This window comes from Taudactylus pleione, unplaced genomic scaffold, assembly GCF_031769625.1.
Source record: "Taudactylus pleione unplaced genomic scaffold, aTauple2 ptg000682l, whole genome shotgun sequence".
Classification (NCBI taxonomy): Eukaryota; Metazoa; Chordata; class Amphibia; order Anura; family Myobatrachidae; genus Taudactylus; species Taudactylus pleione.
In genome coordinates this window covers 60681-84645 of record NW_028285084.1, presented here as the reverse complement: position 1 = coordinate 84645, position 23965 = coordinate 60681, and the positions used below count along the sequence as shown (strand labels likewise).

The 23965-nt window shown below is 44.4% G+C and overlaps 1 protein-coding gene across 1 annotated transcript in view; it reads left to right on the top strand.

Moving 5' to 3' along the window:
- ITPR3 (inositol 1,4,5-trisphosphate receptor type 3) overlaps positions 1-23965 on the top strand; it is a gene marked incomplete at its 3' end in the record, with an annotated part of 283455 nt that overhangs the window by 199867 nt on the left and 59623 nt on the right. The window contains exons 42-46 of the mRNA XM_088455962.1: positions 8880-9080; positions 12665-12775; positions 15436-15531; positions 15722-15823; positions 22916-22999. Of these exons, the coding sequence (XP_088312088.1) occupies positions 8880-9080; positions 12665-12775; positions 15436-15531; positions 15722-15823; positions 22916-22999 (594 nt within the window). The remainder of the gene's footprint in view (positions 1-8879; positions 9081-12664; positions 12776-15435; positions 15532-15721; positions 15824-22915; positions 23000-23965) is intronic.

Genomic DNA, 23965 nt, shown 5'->3' with positions numbered 1-23965 from the left:
GAAGCACAAGCTCATAATAGTTCTGATTTTGTAATCTGGCAAAGCAGAGACACTAGGGCACTGACTGAGCTTTGAGTGAAAACAGCCTACATCAGAGGTTCCCAAACTCCGCCATTACAGTCCACATTTTAAGGCTTGAGCACAGGGGTCATTCCACGTCATTTCAGCCAGATGTGTCCACCATCCATCCCAGAAATTTTTTCGAAATTTTTTTAGTTAAGAGAGGATGTCAAAAAAACCTATTTCTGCCAAATATCTATAACTTACCTTAGGGGTCCAAATTTTGTGGTGATTCCTTAATAAACATCCCTGGTACTTCAAATAAACCGAATAAATAAGCCACGATTAGTAAGTAGTTTAATAAATTGGATAATCAATATTTCGGAAACTAACAGACAGTTGAGATATTTGGCAGAAATAGTTTTTTTGACATCCTCTCTTATAAACACAAATCATAAAATCTGAGATGGGTGGTGGACATTTAATTTTTTTGGGGTGATCTGATAAGGAATGACTCACAGGTAACTTAATTAGGACCTCAGTCAATTTGATTTAACAATCTGGACTCAAGCATGGATATCCTTAAAACCTGGACTGAAATGGCAGATTTTGGGAACCTCGAGCCTACATAATACAACTTGAAACGGACACACCACTGCTTCAGATTTAAATAATTAACAATAGGAATACATGTATTACAGACAACATAAAGCTACTTTGCAGTCACTGAGTACAGAAATAAATACTGCACACTAATTAATAAGGCGTAGAGATCTCCACATTTTTAACCCTGTTTCTTGTACTGGTTTTGAATAAAAAATTTTTTATGTAAATTCTCAAACTTTAGGTAGATTAAAATGTCAGCTAACTTCGATCATGAACGGTTTGCACATTAATGAACTGGCTTGACAATGTTCTAGCTTAAATTGATATATTATAACACCTTTCCAATTCAAACAGAGAATCTTGATTGGTGAACAAAGAACATGCAGCTGTGTCCTCACACACTTTATGCTGCATTCATGCCACACAGCCTCTCTTGGCGCAGATTGTCTCTCTTATGTCTTTTTTGGCCAAAAATGCATCTTAATTGCAATGTGATGCGACTAATGCTGGCCATACGCGCTGCAATTATCGAGACGATCCGCCCGATATCGGCGGATCGCCACGATAATTGTAGCATGGGCTGGGGAGACCGAGGGTTAAATATTGCTCGGTCGGACATGCTGGATTGTCCAGCATGCCCGTCCGATGCAATATTTTCCAGTAAACTGTCGGCCGCATCGGGCAGTGTATGCCCAGCGCAGCCGACAGACAGACATTTCCTGTGTTCCTTCCTACGGAAGGAACAGGGAAATGTCTCCTCCCCCGGGGGCGGAGCGCGGATGTCGGGCTATGCACTGTGAGATTTCTCTCACAGTGTATGCCGTGGACATCTGCGGCTGGCAGCCGGCCAGATAAAATGTCTGTCGGTATGCCCAGCATAAGACGCACCAAGAGACTGTGCTGATTAGTTTGATATGCCACAATTGTATATCTGTGTGTGACTGAGCCCGAATCTGTATACCAAGTGCTAAAATTCTGTAGCCACAGCTTTTTTCCACGCCGAGTTCTGTTGTGCTTTGCTTACATACTCAGTAGCACACAGATCTACAAGTGTCACATATCAAATTAATCAGTGCAGTCTCGTGTTGCATCAGTTTGCAACTAAGGCCAGTATTCAATTGCCGGCGAAAAGTCCCGGACTTTTCGCATGCCGGACTTTTCGCCGTCATCGCCAGTTTTGCCTCCGGAAAAGTATCGCGCTCGTTCCTTGGGGTACCTGAAACTGGGGGCTGGCATATTTAAAAGTTGCTAAAATGAAGTTTTAAAAAAAATGGAAAAACCACCTGCTGCAAACACCTGCAAAAAGAAAAACCCCTGGGGCATACTTGGGGACACCCCTGGAGTCTATTTCGCTTGTTTTTATGTTTGTCCCCTAACTTTACACTTTTTTGCCCCCAAAATAAAAGTACTTTTTGGGGGTTTTCTAATGGGTTTATTTACTTTTTTTGAAGCAGTTTACCTTTGGGGGACTGCCCTAACACTGCACGGTGGTTCCCGCAACTTTGCACCCCAAAACTGCACTTTTTTCCGCCTCCTCTCAGAGGCAAATCTTTTCTGCCTGTCTGAATGAATTGACTTTCCGCTTAAGCAAAAAGTCATTGCAATTGAATTGGATGGAAAGTTTCCAACAGGCGAAATTACGTAGAACGGCTTTTCGCCGGCAATTGAATACGGCCTAAGATGCATTTTCGGGCAAAAAAGATGTTGGGGTGTTTGAGTTGCACGGGACGTGTCGGTACATTGCAAATTGTACCGTATATAAAATATTTTGATACACAGGGAGACCTTGGGGTGTAGGTGATGGGAACCAATCCAGGCACCACGCAGTTAAAGCTTTAGCTCCCAGGATGCACTGGGTCCACTCTCCCTATACCCCGCCCCCAATCCAGAGGCACCTCAGTTTCGTTGGTGTCCGGCCAGAGTCGGGTCACCATTTTGCAGGGGGGGCTGTTAGCAGCCCCTAAAGCTTATTTCTTTATTTTATTTTGTTTACTTTTAGCGCACAGCAGCAGACTGTCCTCCGGTGCCGCAACGCCAGTACTGATCTGGGGACCTCGGTGCCGCAACGCCAGTACTGATCTGGGGACCGCGGCAGGCGTCCTGGGGGTCAGTGCTAGCCAGTGCCCCTGGAGAGGGCCCAGATTGCACCCGGACTTCAGGTGACAGGTAAGAGCGGGTCGCCGCTGGGTGTGGATGCATGCTCCGGCCATCACAATCCAACTTGACCACCAGGGACATTTTGGTGCGGGAAACAGCGCCCCAGGAGTTAATAACTGGCCAGGGGAGAAAGCTTCCCTGTTTAAGCGTCTCCTCCCCTCAGCGCGCATTTCCACTGCGGTCTGGCTTCCCTGAGTTGCTCTCCTCCTCCGGACACGCCGTCTTGCGGCTATTTTCTATAATAAAGACTGCAACATTACCTATGCCTTCCATCTCTTCCTTAAAGGATCCCACGGATAGGAAGGTGGAGACTTGCCTGAAGTCTATTTACTCTTTCAGGAGCTGTTGCCCGCCCGTCCATTGCTATCTCCTGGGTAGCTAGGGCTATAGAGTTGGGCCGATACACTTGAGGACTCCTCAAGCGTTCCAGAGGATCAGGTGTCACTGATCGGCCATATTAGGTACACGGCTGCATATATTGGTGAGGCCGCTCTGGATGCTAGTCTACTGACATCCAGAGTCTCGGCTGCGTCCGTGTCTGGTCGCCGTTCCCTGTGGTTACGCTACTGGAACGCAGATGCCGATTCTAAGAAAGGCCTAGAGGTTTTACTCTGTAATAGGGAGATTTTGTTTGGTCCAGACCTGGACAAGATTGTTGACACTTTAGCCAAATCAAAATCTGCATTTCTGCCTTCAGCATCTGCTCCTGCAAAGGCTCGTAGCGCCTCCTTTATATCCTTTTGTCCTCAAAGGAAAGTCAAAGGGCAGTCCTTTCCTAGGCAGTCCACTGCCAAGAAGACTGCCAAGCCTAAGAAACATGCCTGGAGCACAAGCCGCCCGACCTCCAAGCAGGAGGATAAACCCACAGCCTGACAGGGCGGGCCTCCCTCTGGGGGACCCCAGAGTGGTAGGCTGACTTCTTAAGTTCGCCCAGTACTGGTGTCAAACAGCCAAAGATGCTCTGGTAAGAGAAGTGGTCACTCAGGGGTACACCCTCTCGTTACTCCGAAGGCCTCCCCACCAGTTTTTCTGCACAGGCCTTCGGGCAAATCCAAGGCCTTGCAGATCCAGAATGCCTACAGTCCTTGCTGCAAGCAGGGGTAATTGTACGAGTTCCACTATCTCAACGAGGGACTGGTTACTATTCTACTCTCTTTCTGGTTCAGAAACTGAATGGTTCTCATCGGCCTTCTCACCAGCGTTATCTGCGGTTTGCAGTACTACCAACAACACTTCCAGTTTCAGGCGCTACCCTTTGGACTATCCACGGCTCCATGAGTATTTACCAAAATTATGGCTGTCATGGCAGCCCACCTGTGGAGTCAGGGTATCCAGCTCCTGCCATATCTGGATGACCTCCTCTAGTTGACGAGTTCTCCAGAAGTGCTTCACTACCACCTGCAACTGACAGTTGCTTGTTTACAAGTACACGGGTGGTTAATCAATTGGAAAAAGTCCTCCCTAATTCCCTCACAGAGGATGGTTCATTTGGGAGCCCTTCTGGACTCTCACCACCAAAGAATCCTTCTAACACCAGAAAATATCTCCACGATGCAGATGCGTGTACACAGATGTCTCCCCAGTCGCCGGGTGTCAGTCCACTCGGCGATGCAGGTTCAGGGATCAATGGTGTCCACATTCGACATGGTGGAATATGCTCAGATCCATTCCAGGTCCCTGCAAGGGCTGATCCTATCTAGGTGGAACGAATTACCCCACCGAATCAGAGCTCAGATGATGGTACCCTCTCCGGAGGTGCATCTGTCCCTCTCTTGGTGGCTACAGACATCTCATCTAACCCCTTTTGGATCCCGGACTGGATACTCCTAATACTGGACGCCAGTCTCCGGGGAAGGGGCGTGGTGACCTCATGATGCAAAGCACATTCTTCATGGAAAGCCCATGCTGATTCAGTCTGCCAGCGCCAACACAGTGGCTTACATCAACCATCAGGGAGGTACTCGAACTCGGGTAGCTATGACAGAAGTATCACAATCCTGACATAGGCAGAATCTCATCTACCGGCCATTTCAGCAGTGCTCATTCCTGGAGTTCTCAATTGGGAAGCAGACTTCCTCAGCCGTCACGACGTGCATCCAGGGTAATGGTCTCTTCACCAAGCGTTGTTTCAACTCCTAGTGGGCAAATGGGGCCTCCCAGAGGTGGACCTCATGGCCTCCTGACACACGTTACATGTATACGGGTGCAGAACAAGAGATGCCGAAGCGAGCCTAGTGGATGCTCTGTCCGTAAAATTAACCTTCCGGTTTGTGTACCTATTTCCTCCAGTCTCTCTGCTTCCTCGAGTTCTTCAGAAGTTCAAGCAAGACGGAGGCACTATCCTGCTGGTGGCTCCAGCTGGGCCCAGACATTATTGGTACTCAGATCTTCGGAGTCTCTCCATCGACACTCCGTTTCTGCTGCCTCAACATCCGGACCTGTTGTCTCAGGGTCCTTGCTTTTACCCGGACCTGGATCATCTGTTTTTGATGGCGTGGCTCTTGAGACATCCCTCTGATCCCTTTGTTTGTTTATATCCCTCCTAAGGTCCAAGGGATTCTCTAGCTTGGTCATCAACTGCTCCCCACATTTGGAACTCTCTCCCTCTCCCCATCTGACTCTCCACCTCTCTACAATCCTTCAAACGGGCTCTCAAGACTCACTACTTCATCAATGCTTTCCAGCTCTCATCCTAACTTGCTGCTATATGGTCCCTCCTCCCTGTCTTCCTCATCTATATCATGCCTGTATGTCTGCCCCTTCCCTTGAGAATGTAAGCTCTTGCGAGCAGAGCTCTCTACCCTCTTGTGCTTCTCCTTACTTTATTTTCATCTACTTCTTACCCACCACTAGGGCACCTAACACTTGGTTGCTTATGCTCTGTTGCTTATTTGGGTGTTATGGCCACCAGTGTATCAATGTATATTATCCATGTCCTGTATTGTATTGTATTGTACTGTAAGGCATTCCTTCAAGTTGAATTCGACCTCTGCCTACGCCTGGCCTCGTTGAAAGTGCATGTCTCTGTGTGGTTCCAATGTAGAATTGCTCCACTTCCGAATATCCACACCTTCCTCCAGGGTGTCCTCCGATTTCAACCTCCCTTTGTCCCACCAGTGGCTCCTTGGGATTTGGCAGTAGTTCTTCGGGCCCTCCAGGGTCCTCCATTTGAACCACTAGATTCAGAGGATCTTAAGTGGTTAACAGCTAAGACTCTTTTTCTTATGGCTATTGCAACTGCCAGAAGGGTGTCAGAATTGGGAGCGCTCTCCTGTCGTCCTCCTTTTCTGATATTTCACAAGGACAGGGCGGTGCTTCGTACTCGCCCTGAGTTCCTGCCTAAGGTTGTTTCTAGTTCCATATTAATCAGGATATTATAGTACCGGCCTTTCTGTCTCCAGACCTCTCGGCAGGAGAGGCCTCATTGGATGTGGTCCGCGCCCTCAGGTACTATGTGGACCATACCAGTTCTCTTCGGAAATCAGGCTCCTTGTTTGTGCTCTATGGATTTCACAAGAAGGGATGTCCAGCCAATAAACATTGGCTAGATGGTGTGCCTGTTCCGTCTTCTGTTAAGGCTCATTCTACTCGGTATGTGGGTACCCGTGGGCAGCTCGCCGTGGAGCCTTAGCTATTCAGCTTTGTAAGGCGGACCTTCCAAAGGTTCTATGCATTTGATACCTTCGCCTCTCAGGATGCTTCCTTTGGGCGCCGGATTCTCCTGTCAGCACAGGAGCGTCCCCACCATTAAAAGGACTGCTTTGGAACATCCCCAAGGTCTTCCTGTGGAGTCTATGGACCCTGAAGAAGAAAATGAGCATTATGATAAGAATATACCTTGGTTAACTCTCTTTCTACGAAGTCCACAGGGTCCACAGGGCATCCTCCCTGACGCACCTGGCTTCATATGGGCGATTTTGCTGGTCATCGGTTTCCTGTCTCCTTTTCTTTGAGAGTGTTTCTTGAGTGTACCAGTCTTCCTTCTCTCTTATCCTCCTCTGGCCTTATTCTCCTCCAACTGAGGTGCCTGTGGCTCGGGGGCTACACCCCAAGGTCTCCCTGTGGACCCTATGGACTTCAAAGAAAGGGAGTTAACAAGGGTAAGTTCTTACCATGACTCATTTTACCAGGTATTTCAGTCAACCACATAATCTATATTTTTAATCAGCCTATAATTAATTAGTAGTTTGTAAAATGTTTCTGAGCATCATGTCTAAGTGATTGAGACAAGCATGTATAGTTCATGGTTACCCGTCAACTACCACTCATACAAGAGGTCTTCAAATGCTTGTTTCTCACTACTGCTCTCCAACCAGCCCGGCTTTGACAGCCACTTGGGATACTAAGCTGAACATCAAGTGCAAAGAACAATTATTGGAACAGTTTGTAGGGTGGCAAATTTAGAGAAAAGCTGAAAACTAGGACATATCTTTGTACAGGAAAACACAACCACTCAATTTTCTAGTTTAGCAGCAAGAGACACAGCCATGATCACCAAACAAGGATGCTGGACATCAGACCCGACAACATTCTTTCTATCCCTGTTTCCCAGAAGATCTGGAAAGCCTTCCATTCTAACACTAAGGCTTTGCTTTCCGAGGTTATATGTCCTATGCAGCAGAATGTTCAAAGGTATTTAATCTGGGTCCCTAGAGGGATGGTGCAATGCACCGATTTAGATCTAAAGGCCCTTGTCAAATTACTTCCACAGGAGTTTTAGATGGTGGATTTTCTCAGTCCAGTTATCCAAGTCACGAGTATAAGGGAATTCTTGGTGTCTGTGGGGGTGTGGATTAACAGACAGACTGTAAAAAGGTCGACAGATAGACACCAGATGTTAGACAGTCAATAGGTCGACTTGGACAAACGGTTGACAGGGACAAAAAGTTGACACACTAAAAGTAGACGTGTAAGAAGCTCGACGTGTACAAATGGTCAACAGGGTCAAAATGTCGACATGAAAAATTGTCAATCCAAAAATGGTCAACACATGATATTTAATTTATTTTTATCCCTAATATTCACCCTAACCCTCCCCTTGGTGCCTAACCCTAACCCGCCCTACTGGTGCCTAACACTAACTGTCGGGGTAGGTGCCTGACCCTTACCGTCCCTTCTAGTGTGTAACGCTCCAGTAAGTGCCTAACCCTCCCTCCTGGTGCCTAACCCTAACCGTCTGGGTAAGGGCCTTTTGACCGTGTCGAGCTTTTGTCCCAGTCGACCTATTGACTGTCTAACATCTGGTGTCTATCTAGACATTGTTGACCTTTTTTACTGTCTATCTATAGTCTGGAACCCTTCTATGAAATGGGATTGTATGTGTGCTTGATATCTAGAGGACCACCAGTGCATCGGTTTTGCATTCAATAGGATGCTCATCCAATTTTAAACATCTATTCCCGCCTATCAGTTAATCACCTTGCTTTTGGTTTTTTTCATTAGTACCTTGCCTGCTAGTTGTTTTTGCATGGCAAGTAGACAAAATGCACTTGCTTCATAAAGTAATTTGAGGAATTGATGCAGATGAAGGAAATACACTCTTGTAACTGTTAGTGACAAAGGAATACTAACATTTACATAAATAGGTACAGGTACACTCATTTTATTAAGTAAAGTGTACACATACTACAGACATTCTCACAAATAAAGTACAGGTATATAGATATTTCACAGTTACCTTAACCATAGTGTTAGTGAGAAGACACCTTACTCATGATTATTTAGTAGTCACTGCCCCTCAATAATAGAGCATATAAGATCTAAGCATACAGTAGGGTGAAGCCTTAAGGTTACAAAGGTCATACAAAGGAAGAAAATAAAAAAATAGAGTAATCTACTAAAATTTTCACTGTATCCATTCTATTTCTAACATGTTTCTGGTTGTGTTGTTTTATCCTATAAGTAAATTAATTGAGGACATTTATATTTTAGATTCTTGCATGAAATCCAATTTTGAAAATGTACATAAATAGATTATTTCAACTTTTTAATGTAAGACAAATGAAAACCGTAATGTCCACTCTTTGATTGTCCACCACTGTGGACTACAGATTCTCTTCACTGATTGTATATAATTATTTTTATTAACAATCTGAAATTTTCAATTTTCCAAACAGAATTTCTTGAGAAATCAGAATAACAAGACTAATTACAACCTGGTGTGTGAGACCTTGCAGTTCTTGGACATTATGTGTGGGAGCACTACAGGGGGTCTTGGACTTTTGGGTCTTTATATCAATGAAAAAAACGTAGCCCTCATTATCCAGACTTTGGAGACACTCACAGAATATTGCCAAGGACCATGCCATGAGAACCAGGTATGTCCCTTAGTATTATATTACATTATAAGATAAGGGTTTGTTTAACTAAAGATAGTCCTACCAACTGTACAATTATATACAATGTACTGTATACATTTAAATAAAGCATCTTTATTTATCTGCTGAATGTTTCAACTCTTAGGGGGTAATTCAATTAAATGCATTGTAGTTGGCAATGCAGGCAATGTGCATGTGGACACTGCCAATGGCCCCCTACATTGCCACTGCCTCATGCATTTTACCTCTCGCCTCCATAGGGGTTCACAGGAGGAAGTTTTCTAGCTAAATTATTCTTATACAACTGAGAACTGAAACATCATTCCAAAAATATTCAATAGATTGAATATAATTTTACACTGCCTATTATTGTCTGCTATTGATTGACTATTTCAAGATATTGGCACAGAAAATCAGCTCACATAGCTTTTTCTTTGTTGTTATTTTTATGTTACTTCCTCAATCTGAAGAAGTGTGCAAGGATTCTCCTATTGCAGCTGCTTGATTTGATTGTTTTCCAAGATTTTTTCTATTTTTCTAGACTAGCTTCAATACGGGTTTTATTCTTATTTTTTATTTATTTTTATAGTAGAACACAACTGTTGAATGCTATGAAATAAAGCAATCATATTAATATTTCATGCATCGGCTAAACAATTGCATACATACTGCATCAGAAACATACTGTATTTGCAGGCTAGGCAGGTTTAGCCAAAGCAAGCTGCCTATTAGTTTGTTTCATGATGAGGAATCTCTGAGAGAGCCTTCTATCTTGTTATTCAACTAACTTGAGAGCCAGAAACATACATTTTTCATATACATGAGTTATTATGAATGGGTTTGGGGACTATACATATTCACATAAGGTATATGTTATATACATATTCACACAGGGTATATGTTATATACATATTCACACAGTATATAGTAAATTTGTTTCAAATACACAGAGAGGGTTAAATTTTCAAATGATTTTTAGCAAAGCATTGTAATCCTCTATATACAGTATATATTACTTGTAGTATTTTGGACCCATCATTCGCTGGTTCACTAGCTAAGTATTGCAGAAGGTTTTTTCCTCTATCTTTCCCTACCTTCCCATCTCTGTCCTCTCCTTTCTTTCTCATCTCCATTCCTTCTGTCCTTTGTGTTTGTCTGTCACTCTCCTATACGTCACTCCCTCCCTGTCTGACTCTCCCTGTCTCTCTTCTCTGTCCCCATCTCTCTCTCTCATCTCAGTCCACTCTCTTACCATCTGTCTCTCTTTAATCTCTGTCACCCATTCCACCAGCCATCTCTCATCTCTGTACCCCCACTTGTCTCGTCTCTTTCCACCATCCTCCCTGCCTGTATCTCTCTCATCTCTTATCCCCCCTTTCTCTCTCATCTGTGTCACGTACCCACCCCTTCAATGCTGGTTTGCTCCGGGCTCTGACAGGAGGGTACAGACCTGTACATCCAGAGAGAAAAGGGGGTGGGGAGGCTGTGTGTCTGGGCATCAGGCAGCCAGAGAAAATTGTGAGTAGTGGGAGCATGCGGGGCCTCCCTACAGCTCTCAGATTCATGTCTAAATGCCTTACCCATGGCAATCTCAGACCCCTTTCCACCATGAAACTCCATTTACAATATTTGCCCCCAATATTATTTCTCCTTTTCCCTTCTTGTAAAAAATCATGGGATAGCAGTATGTAAAGGTAATGGTTGGTGGCATCACCGTGATGTGACGTCTTTTAATATGCTCAGACCTGCATAAGTTGTAATCTGATATCTCGTGAATCAATTTAAACACCGGCTGGGCTGTCATGGCAAGGCGACGTAAATTATCAGAGTTCGAACCGGGTATGATAGTGGGTGCCCGACGGATGGGACATTCCATTTCTGAAGTTGTACGGACATTCAACATTCATTGATCTATTCACTTGTGTACCAGGAATACCTCCAGGAATACCTCCTGGAAGTCGTTACTACCCTCCATGGACAGCGCAGTGGCCAACCACGGGTGCTTAATGATAGTAACCAGCGGCGTCTGGACAAGCGAGACTGGCTCAAATCATATCCACATTTAATGCAGGAGGTACCAAACACATATCCAGCAGGTCAGTGCAGTGTTCTTTAGCTTCCACAGGATCTGGGAGCAACAGATCCACTAGAGTGCCCGTGTAAACACTACGACACAAGACACAGCGCCTAACCTGGGTTTGTGATGCCGCTAATTGGATCCTGGAGGACTGGCAACATGTGGCGAGGTCCAATGAGTCATGGTTCCAGTTGTTTTTGCTGATGGTAGGGTTTGGATGTGGCGCAGACCCCATGAGGCCATAGACCCCAGTTGTCAACGGGCACCATGCAGGCTGGTGGTAGTTCCATAATGGTGTGGGTGTGTTCACGTGGCTTGGGTTGGGTAGCTGGTCCACCTGAACACGGTACTGACCAGTTGCCACTACGTTGCATTGCTTGATGACCATTTGCTGCCCTTCATGGACTTAATGTATCACCACAATGGTGGAATATTCCAGCAGGTTACCTAAACCTTATCATCGGTACCAAGTTGTCCAGAATTGGTTTGAGGAGCATTTTGGAGAGTTCAGACGAATGGTGTGGCCACCACATTCGCCCAACATAAACCCAATGGAGCATTTATGGAATGTGGTGGAGAAGTCCATTTGCTCCCAAGATCCTACAAATATCAGGGAGCTGTGAGAAGCTATCCAGACAGCATGGGTCAACATCTCTCCAGAGGTCTTCTGTCTTCTATCAAGTTGCTGCACTTCGCCAGGCTAGAGGCGGGTCCTACAAAATACACATCTATCCCATGACCTATGGCACTTCAGTGTATATATCTATAAATGTTCAGTCCATCAGACTGATATTTTCCTTACTGCATTTCTCTCTCTTGTTCCTCCCCCACTGCCTCGTTACTGTTTCTCATTACTCTTACTGCACCCCATTTATCTTTCAATCCTAGCATCTGCCAAGTAAATTTACTTTCATTTACAATATTATTCCTATTGGAAGTAAAAATGTGTATTATTATTTTAGTTCTAACTGATTACTTTTAATTACTGATCTGGCCCTGTCTCTACCCACCATGCTTTAGCACATAATAATACATAATAATTGCATTCCCAGTGCATTTCAAGGTGCAATTCCACATGCCCAGTTCTTTGACCATAAAAGGAATGTGTTGGTTTTTTGCTGGTTTGTGAAAATCTGCATAGAGGAGAGGATGTAACCGTCAAAGTTCTATCAGCATCCACTTTCATTCATTCCAACTTCTACATTTCCTCCTAAACTACTGCTCTGTTCTGCTTTATTCATTTCAATATAACTTGTTCTTATCAAAGTAACCTATCTGCAGGTCATGTCCAGTTTAACATTTGGTTATCATTGTTGTCACTGACAGACATCCACTATAAGTATAACAGCCCATTGTAATGTGTTTATTTTGTTATTATTTTAACTAAATATTTGTTTAATAAAAGTATACAGTTATATGAATTATATAATGTAATAATTTTTTTTTCACAACGGACATATAAGTGTAATGATTGTCTTGTTTATTCCTTGACAACTTGGTTTTGCAGAGCTGCATCGTGACACATGATTCTAATGGTATAGATATTATAACAGCCCTAATTCTGAATGACATCAGCCCTTTGTGTAAATATAGGATGGACCTGGTTTTACAGCTGAAGGTATGGTATACAGATTAGTAGAATAATGGATGTTAGGAGAGGCTGTATGTTGTATACTGGAACTAATCTGAATATCCAAGCTTTAAGTTTGCATGCGTCGTATATCTGCATAATTATACCCTGTCTAAAAGATGGATTGTTGGAAATGACAAACAAGCCCACCAAGTCTGTGATGTATGGCCACAGGGTGGTGCTATTCTCTTGCAGTGTATGGACAATGTTTTATTATTTCTTGGCAGAAAAGTATTACTGAAGACTTTGCTCATAATATTAAGTGCCAACATGCTTTACATATATTTATAGGAAGAAAAAGTCATCATTTATTTATATTCTGGTTGGCATAATCGATTTGTAATCCATTTTATTTTGCTATGTGCTTAATGTATGAGAAGTGGGCTGGTATTCCTTCCAGCTTTAAATCATGGGATTGCAGAGGAGTTGGTGTTTTGTGGCCTGTATAAATCTATGCAAAATAAACCTTTTAAACCCACCAACTGAGAGTTTAAGTCATTCTTAATGATGAATTTTAAAGAGCAAGTAAACCCACTATTTGACATATGTATTTATCAATGGCTATAAATGATGACACTAAATAATGTACCTGAAAAAAATGTTTGTTTACCAAGTCTGGTTAGTGTTCTGCATGCCCCATCCTTTTGCAGTTAGTTATCACTCTTATTGCAGCAAAGAGCAAATTCTTTATTTAAAAGTCAGAGTTTTTTCATAGAAAATGTCAGGACTTGCACAGACTCAAATATTAGACCTGTTTAAAAGGTACTTATTTATTAACATTTCTTTATATTGCGCCAGCACATTTCGGTGCAATTTACAATTGGTTGCAGTCTGGGGCGCCGAAAGGGGGGAGGGGAGCAGGTACTAATTACCCGGGCTTGTTGGAGGGGGCCGGGTCCGACGATGCCCCTCCGCCCTCTCAACCATCAACAGCCCACCACATGTTGTGCTTGGCTGCAGTGGGAGATGGCTCGCTGCTGCTGATCAGCAGCAGTCTTCTCCGCTGTGACCGCTCCCCACCTGAATTTGCACTGGGCTTGGGGGCTCACAGCACCCCCACCCCAGCAGCGCTCCAAAAGTATATATTTTTCAATGAGGCGTGTCCACGCCTCCCGTGATAAGGTCAAGCCCCCCGGGTGGCTCTCTATGCCTTTGGTTGCATTATCATGCAGAAGTAGGTGTCATCTCAAACACAAGAGGTCAACAAAAATACAAAATATATAAATGACAATATCAGATCAGACTAGTTACAGATGACCTCTATGGCTGGTGTCCAATTAGCCCCCCCCCCCCCCCAAAAAAATGGTCTGTTATCGCAATTTTTGCCCGATGGTCATTATCGAGCTATCCAATTAGAGCCCGTTTTTTCGGGAGAAAAATGACCCGTTTTCATAACAAAACACACAGGGCCCATGAAACCTGTGTGTTTTTCCGATCACCAATACAAAAACGGGGCTGTTTTCGGGGATTTTTGTTTTTCGCCTGCCTGTGGCAGGAGAAATACAATCCCCGTTAAGTGCCAGCTTTCAGGGCTAATTGGATAGCCCCGGGCAATATATTAGCGGCGGAATAATGTTCGGCGCTAATTGGATACCGGCCTAAATGCCAAATTAGTAATTGTTGTCATATATGGACAATGTAATAGAATAGAGTGCAGCACCACAAATCAGGTTCTTAATTGTTCCTACTTACATTCCCATTCATATTCAGATTAAATAAACATAACGAACCTCATTTCACTCATCTATGTTGTTTTTATTCATTTACTATTTGTCTGTAGTCAGCACAAAATGGTCAGTGAAAGCAGAAAATTGACACGTTGACATAAAATAATCTCTTAAATTAAATAGATGGATATTAGTATTAAACAGTGGGAAGAAGTTACTAAATTTTTCATGTAGGGAAAAATTATTCTGAGCAGAATGGACAATTTTATGGACAATAGTCAGAGGATGACAGCCAAGGTTTCCAAACTCACAGGACTGTTTGGGATGTTCCCATATCAGCCGCCAGAAGTTGTTTCCGCTCTACATAGCTTGTTAATTCTAGTTAAAACAGATGGCCATGGCAGATCAGAGGCTATGACGAGGCGACTGGCTGTGGCTCTATAGCTGAATAAGATGCTTGAACGTTTCTCAAGGATTTTAATGCTCTTGCCAAGGAGTCTGTTAGCACACATTGGGTCAAAAGAAGGAAACCTGTTAGGCTGTTAACCTTGGGAATATTCTACTTAGAAAGCATGACCTACTTCTTTATAGATATACTCTCGGCTTTCTCTTCAATGCTTTAGAATAGTTGTAAGAGACAACCCTTTAAAGCTTTGGAGAAAGCAGCCTGCCCACCTAGACATGTCATGCATGGGATTTAAACTTCCAGCACAATTGAGTACTCTCTGGAAATGTCTGGTATATAGTAGTAAGTTTAAACTTTGTGTTAGGAAAATCAGGTAGTAGAAATTTTTGACCGTGCACTGAGACTCTTATGTAGTTAGTGGAATGTTACAGTAAAATATTATTACTTTTATGCATTCTATATAAAAATTTCACATTTTTGTGTTCAGTTGTAGTTAATTTAGCTGAATATATAATTCATCTGTAAATAATAAATAATCTATCAAAGGTTTGATGCTTAAATATGACTTGTTACAGGATAATGCCTCAAAGCTGCTGTTAGGTCTCATGGAAAGCCGCCATGACAGTGAGAATGCAGAAAGAATCCTAATCAGTTTACGGCCCCAAGAACTGGTGAGCAGGTTTTAACAAAAAAGTTATTAGACTAAACTACCCAGATCACATCATGACAATTTACATAGAAGCACTTGTAACATTAAGCAATAGACAGGTATCATTTTGGGGTGGTGGTTACCTAAAATGCATTTATTTTCACTGTTTTAAGATAAAAATGACAGTTGTTTTAATTCTGCTTGTTTGGTAGGTGGACGTCATAAAGAAGGCCTATCTTCAAGAAGACGAGGAAGACAGCTCTGAGGTATCACCTCGTGAAGTGGGACACAACATTTACATCCTTGCCCTGCAGGTTAGGTCTCCCTGATTTTTACCAGCAGTGTATATATATGGGCAATGAAAATACTGTAATTTACTCTATACTTTAATGTAAAAATTTTGGATCGATATAAGATCGGCATGTTTGTATTTATTTAATACAGAAAATAATCACAAAAATAATATGGATATTCTCCAAGAACAATATTATTTACCCTTGTTCACAGTTAGGGAAAGATTACACATGCACAGTGGAGGAAGAGTAGGGAAGGTCATTGGTGGGTTAATAATCAATGGTTGACATAGATGGTGCCATCTGTGCTTAACATTGATGGCATATGAACCCTCGATTGGGAGTCATCGATAGTTTGCACCCATCAAAGAACATCCTTGCTGTAGGGAACTGCCGGCTGCGTGCCAATCAAGAAAGTACAACATCCAGAACAATCGGCTTTCCGCTATTGATAGCAAAGCCGTCGACCATCTGTGGAAAGCCATCAATGATTGATAACCATCAATGGCGATGGCTATCCCTAAGGAAGAGGCGCCAGGGAACAGGTAAGAATATCGTTGTCAGCATTGTGATTTTTTGATCGATCCTATTGATACATCATACTTTCAGGATCAATCCCACAAAAAAAAAACACACACATGGAAAAAAAACACAAAATAAACAAACTGATGTATCAACATGTAGATTGCTCTTTCTGAAAGGTCGATCTTCGATACTTTTCCCTAGACCACATAATTGATTCTTCTGCCTTATACAAGGCACAAACTTCTGTGGTTACTTTTAAGCACACATCAAATAAAGAAATAATGCAGGAAATCAGAGCAGGACAGTGACTGCTGCATAGCAAAAATTATATTTCCATGTTGCGCTTTGGCTAGTTCACCGATCAGCATGTAAGGCAGTTGTCTGTGTTACATCTACAGGTACCTGCACGCACTTCTTCTTCCAGCACTGGCTGAAAGATGCGCATACACACAGGAGCTGATTAAAGACTTGTGTGCAGACATTTGTTTTACTTGTCAGTTTAGGCTGAAATACAGGTTGGGATGTATCCATCGTCCAATATATCATTCCGATGCCTCGTTCATGATAGTCGTTCCATCTGCTGTTATGTATGCTAAATGACCGACGCAATGCAGTAACATGCACCATGTAATGATACATCGCACCGTCGTACACTGAATTGTACAGTGTGTACCTTGCACAATGTATCGTTACATTGCTTCTCACCATCGCTAGGTCGCACCATCATATGGTGTGTACCAGCTTAACTGTCATTTCAAAGACTCTACTAGATAAATGACAGCTAGAAGCTGATTGATTGCTTTTGGCAACTTCTCCACTGTATCTCTCTCCAAGGTTTGACACATCTCCCCCTTGGGATAACATACCAACCAATCAGCTTCTAACTGTCATTTCTTTTTCAGGGTCCACAGAATCTACCTTGGGGGTATGTAGTTGGAGAGAGCCATTGCACCAAACAGCTACCGCTTTAAAGCTCCCAGCATGCACTGGTCCTCCTCCATATATACCCCGCCTCCAGTCACAGGCATTCAGGTTTTTTGTTTGGTGCGCTTCAAGTATCCAGACTCACCTGTTTAACAGCGGGACTGCCTTCCAAGGCTTTTTCTTTTATGATTTACCTTAGTTTTTTGATCTTCCGAGTCGAGTAGTATGAGGCACCGAATAGGACGCAAATACTTCAACTCCATCTAAATCCGCCGATGCCGAAACGCCAGTAACGCTATATGCACTGGGGATTTCGGCGGGCCTCAGTGAGACTTAGCTAATGGTGTCGCTGGGGTCTGGAGTGCGATCGGATTCACGGAGATGGCAGGTAAGCGGTTCCTCATGAGGGGAATCGTGCGCGACGCAGTCCAGGCATCCAGTGTAGGACACGCACCAGAGGCGGCTGCGGGTGAAGGCCTCGGGTAACGTGTACTCACTAAGGGAGCCGGGGCCATATCGTCTGTTGCCGGGGATGGGTAGTAGACGCACTAATTAGCGTCTACTACTGTGAGGCCAGCATACCCGTGCCATCAAATTTGCAGCGTAGGGGAGATAGGCATTCCAACGGCAGCTCCTCCCCCGACCCAGACGCAACTTCCGGTTACGGTTTCCCGCCTCTGGGTTGCTACTTCTGACCACCTCGTGTGTAAGATGCTCGCAGTTCACAGTTGTGCGTACTGCTGCAGGAACGTTGTCTCAGAGGTCTGGTCTGTCTCCCTGTATACCTCTCCTCTGGGTCTGGTATATAGCGCTCTGTATTCTGCCAATACCTCGGCGGGGCTGGTCAGTTGATTCAGAGTCAGTTTGCAATAGCAATGTTTGTATTTATGCATTGTATGTGACCTTCATGCTAGCTGCTGTATATACATTGCCTTTTGTTTTCAAAACTGTCAGTTATATTTATCACTGTTTCTCCTCATCCCTCTGAGAGGGTGTGTGGGTTTTTTCATATGTGGAGTGGGTCACATTGCATTTATACTGTACACCTTATACCGATCACACATTTGGCATGTCATACGGTAAAGGTGAGAAGGGTGAGCCTCCAGTGCTCAAGTCATGTAAATCCTGTTTGGCAGGCCTGTCTGAACAGGATTTGGTGCAGGATGGATTGTGTAGTGCCTGTTGTAAACAGCCACCTTTCCTATCTGGCATACCTGCACCTACACAAGAGCCATATGGTGGATAAGGTCGCAGTGTCGTGTGCCCCTACCACAATATTGCCTCCTACTGTGGGATACCCACAGCAGTTGCATCCTCCTATGTACATGTCCCCTATGAATCCCTGTTGGTTTGATTCTTCTGCACATTCTAGTCAGAGTATGCTGCCATCTATAGACCCTCAGCAGAAGGCGGATAGACCAGTGGCAGTAAAGAGGCAGGGGCATAAGAGTGGTTCTCTGCAGACATTACCTCAGGATTCTGACCAACCCTCCTCATCGAACTCAGAGTTATGGGTCTTACTCAGTGGAAGAAGGCCATCAATCCTCTGTGGATGTCCCCTCTCTGGTGAGAGTGGTTAGATCTGTCCTCAGTATAGAGGATGAGAAGGTGCCACCGAAAGTTAAGACTAGGCGTCAAAAGGTGGCTAGAGATTATTTTCCTCAGTCTGAGCAACTGCCAAATCTCATGCCTGAAGCATGGTCTACTCCAAATAAGCATTTCCATGCTACAAGGAATTTGACCTCTCCATACCCATTTGCTCAGGGTGAATGTAGCAAATGGGAAATTCCCCCATCAGTAGATGCTCATGTGACTAGATTGATCAAGAGCTCTACGTTACCCATTCCTGCGGCATCCTCGTTGAAGGAGGCTACAGATAGAAAGTTTGATAACTATTTAAAATCAGTGTTTTCATTATCTGGAGCTATTACCAGGCCAGCTATGGCTGTAGCATGGGTAGCCAAGGCTATGGAAGAATGAACAAAGTCTCTGGAGGATAGCATACCTAATGCTACCAGAGAACAGATGTCTTCCCTTTGTCAGATGCAAGAAGCAGCTATGTATATGGGGGAAGCGGTCATTGACGCAGGTACCTTAGCTTCTATGGTATCGGCAGCTTCAGTTGCAGCTCGAAGAAACTGGAAGGTTGATACATTCCAAGAAAGCCCTGGAATCTTTGCCTTTTGTGGGGAAGGTACTGTTTGGGCCAGAGCTGGATGACATGGTGTCTTCTTTGGCGACATCTAAATCTGCGGGGTTGCAATCTACAACTACACCTAAGTATAGGCAGTCACCAGCTCAGTCCTTTCGCCCACAGGGTAGGGCAAAGGGATAGTCCTCCTCTAGACAGGATAATTCCCACAAGAGATGGCAGACCAATAAATCCTGGTCAGCCAAGTATCCTGCTTTCCAGCCGGACGGTAAGCCCACTGCCTGAAGGGGCGGGCCTCCTCCTGGGGTGTCTCAGGTTTTTGGATGCCGACTCCTACAGTTTTCCTCATGTCTGGCATCAGACCACGACAGTTGCCTGGGTTCGAGAGGTGATCTCTCAAGGTTACGCCATCACATTCCTGAGGCATCCCCCTCAAAGGTTTGTTGGTACAACCCTGCCTTTAGACACGGTCAGGTCCTTGGCCTTCCAGGAGTCTATTGGGGCCTTCCTGAGGTCAGGGTCATAATCCCCGTTCCTGTGACGCAACAGGGAAGGGGTTATTATTCAAATTTGTTTTTGATTCAGAAGCCATATATGTCACATCGCCCTATCCTGAATCTGAAGTCTCTCAACAGATTCGTCCATGTGCCCAAATTCCATATGGAAACCCTACGGTCAATTATGCTGGCAATGGAGCCTGTAGATTTTATGGTCTCCCTGGATATACAGGATACATATCTGCATGTTCCGATTGCACGATCCCACCAAAAATTTCTGAGATTGGCGGTAGATCAGCACCATTACCAATTTCAGGCTCTACCCTTTGGGATGGCCACAGCCACTTGGGTATTTACCAAAATAATGGCAGTGATGATGGCTCATCTCAGACGACTAGGGGTCAGGATACTGCCATATTTGGACGACCTCCTAATATTATCACAATAGCAGGAGTTATTAGTGTCATCTTCAGATAACCATTGTCTGCTTACAATAGCACAGCTGGATAATAAATTGGAAAGTCCTCCTTCTCCAACTCAGCAGATGGTTCACTTGGGGGTGCTGCTGGACTCTCTGGGCCAGAGGATTCTCCTACCAGAGGACAAGATTGCGGCACTACAGTCTCGTGTGCCCAGTCTACTTTGCAAACAAAGCGTGTCAGTTCACCTGGCAATGCAGGTGCTGGGCTCCATGGTGTCCACATTCGATATGGTGGCGTATAACCAGTTCCACTCCAGGTCCCTGCAGCAATGGATTCTGTCTCAGTGGGATGGTTCGACTCTCCCTCGCTTGGTGGCTGCAGATGACTCATTTAGACAAGGATCACCTGTTATGGGTCCCAGATTGTGTACTCATCACCACAGACGCAAGTCTGCAAGGATGGGGAGTGGTGACAGGTCATCACACCTTTCAGGGAAGATAGACAGATCAGGAAAGTCACCTACCGATAAATACCTTGGAGCTTCGTGCAGTGCACAGAGCGCTCAGTCTGGCACAGGACCTTCTTCACAGCAGGACTGTCCAGATTCAGTCCGACATCGCGACCACAGTGGCCTACATCAACCATCAGGGAGGCACACGAAGTCCGGCAGCCATGAGGGCAGTGCAAACATTCTGCAGTGGGCAGTATGCCATCTTCCAGTAATCTCGGCAATATTCATTCCAGGAGTCCTCAACTGGGAAGCGGACTCCCTAAGTCGTCAGGACATACACGCCGGAGAATGGGCTCTTCATCTGGACGTCTTTCAACTCCTGGTGGACAGGTGGGGGCTACCAGACATAGACCTCATGGCATCACGCCACAACCACAAGGTTTCCAGGTACGGCTCCAGAATGAGGGACCCCTTAGCCACCTTCGTGGACGTTCTGCCGGTGAAGTGGAACTTTAGGTTGGCATACCTTTTTCTTCCGATATCCCTCCTCCTAAGAGTTGTCAGAAAGTTCAAGCAGGAAGGCTGCAGGTAAATACTAATAGTTCCTGCCTGGCCCAGGAGACATTGGTTTACCGATCTGACATGTCTATCCATAGACAGGCCTCTTCTGCTGCCTCTACAACCGATTTGCTAGTACCTATATCCGGATTTGCTTTGGCGGCGTGGCTATTGAGGCTTCCGTCTTAAAAGCCAAAGGTGTCTCTGCTTCTGTGATCCAGACGATGATTAGGGCAAGGAAGCCTGCTTCAGCCCGCATTTATCACAGGATTTGGCATTCATATTTTAGTTGGTGTTCCCAAACAAAATATGACCCTAAGGTTTTAAAGATTTCAAGAGTACTTGCTTTTCTGTGGGCTGGGTTGGACTTAGGTCTGCACCTGGCTACCTTGAGGGTTCAAGTTTCTGCTTTGTCAGTTTTGTTCCAACGCAGAATTGCGCCCCTGGCAGATGTAAGAACATTTATGCAGGGGGCTCCGATTGCAATCTCCGTTTGTCCTTCCGGTAGCACCGTGGGATTTATCCTTGGTTCTGAGGGCGCTGCAAGCTCCCCCCTTTGAACCCTTGGATAAGGTGGACTTAAGATGGTTGACAGCGAAGACAGTTTTTCTCTTCCTCATCTCCTCAGCTCGTAGAGTTTCTGACTTGGCAGCTCTGTCATGTTGCTCTCCACATTTGATTCTTCATCATAATAGATCTGTCCTTCGTACTAAGGTGGGTCACCTTCCAAAGATAGTTTCCCGTTTTCATATCAATGAGGAAATTGTAGTCCCGGCTTTTCAGTCTTCAAACCTGTGTACAGGTTTAACTTCCCTGGATGTGATTCGAGCCCTTCGTATCTACGTGCATTGTACCAGCTCCATCAGGAAATCAGATTCGCTCTTTGTGTTAAATGGGTTTCACAAATGAGGCTGGCCAGCAAACAAGCAGACTTTGGCTCACTGGCTGCTTATGACTATTGCTCAAGTCTATACACAGGCTGATCTCCCTGTTCCTAACAAGGTGACAGCACATTCTACTCGGTCTGTCGGACCATCGTGAGCAGTTAGACATGGCGCCTCGTCTGAACAGCTGTGCAAGGCAGCCACTTGGTCTTCCGTCCATACTTTTATCAAATTCTATGCATTTGATACTTTTGAAGAAACATACATAAAGATACATTTGAAGAAAAATAATTATCTAAGGTTTGTTATACCATAACTTTGATTTTTTTTTCAAATACAGCCTGTAAAATGACAGAAGGTGATTGGTTGGTATTTTATCCCTCTCTTTTCAAAGTTTGTAATCTTCCAGTCAATGAGTATATCATTACTTAGTCAAAATAAAGTAATTTTGCATAGAAATGTTTAATTGGTCTGGGCCTTTTTTATCTCATGTAGCATGTTTGGACTTTTAAAGCTATTCCATAATGAAAAGCCTGTAATAGTTGTATATTACTAAGAGGTCATAGAATTCTCCAGCATAATATGCCTTCAGGTATTTGGTAGTGCTGTATTCTACATTTTACTGTATACTTCATTTTAATGCACATTTAAGTAAGGACATGTGCTTAATTGTTTTTATATTTTTGTTGCTGTGTTTTAGCTGGCACGCCACAATAGACAACTTCAACATCTTTTAAAGACAGTTGATAGGGTTCAAGAGGAAGAAGAGAGTATCTCTACCATGGTAATTATTACTGAATGTCTCTGTCACTATTAAATAAATGTAAACCCATCTATCTATACATAAATCTTCAGCGGTTCTTAACTATTATTACCATGTTCTTTTTCTAGTGTTGTCTCATCTCTCTGTCTCTCTGTCTGTCTGCTTCTTTTGTATTAAGGATTATTTACTACCTTAAAAACATTACAGGCAACACCACTTCTTTTTTTTGTTCTCTTCCTTGTCCATCAAACACAGAGCCTGATTCAGACCCTCTCGCGAGCCCTGAGCGCTCGCAAGCGGGTCGATGGTGCCCTAGTGCGCATGCGCACAACGGAGGGAGCTCCGTCGTGCGCATGCGCGAGACCCGCACCAAAGGGGGCATGCTGTCGATGGTGAGTGACAGCACGCCCCCTTTGGTGGGCGTGCCGGGGGCGTTGCTGCCCAGACGGAGGCGTTCCCATTTGCAGTTTCACAAATATGGGCGTGCTTCGGCATGTGGTTGCGTTCTCCTTCGCAGAAGCGCAAGCCACGGTGTCTATATATTGAGAAAGTTACAAGGGGCTGCTTGGAGATTCAGCATTGGGACCGATAGTGAAGAGATCAGATCCACCATTTGAGTATTGCTCACATATGCATAATGGGCGTCGCAGAGTTAGCTTAGTCCATTGCATGGGAGTATACAAGAGGAATGCTCAAGCTGATATTTGCATATTTTTGCACTTCCAAATCAGTGAGAAATCGCACATGATCAACTCTCATCCTAACCCAGTGGTTTCCCAAACTGTGCACCACGGCTCCATGGGGTGCCGCTGTGCTCTTACCGGGGTGTCACTGTGGTGGGAGCGTGTGGGAGCAGTCCTGTCGATGGAAAGCGTCAGGCAGTGAATCGCAAGGCTGTCTGTTGCTGATTTAGGTCCCACAATGCAGTATGTGTTTGATCACACTTCCTTTGTGATTTGTGGAGTGATGCTGCAAAATGGCGCTGGC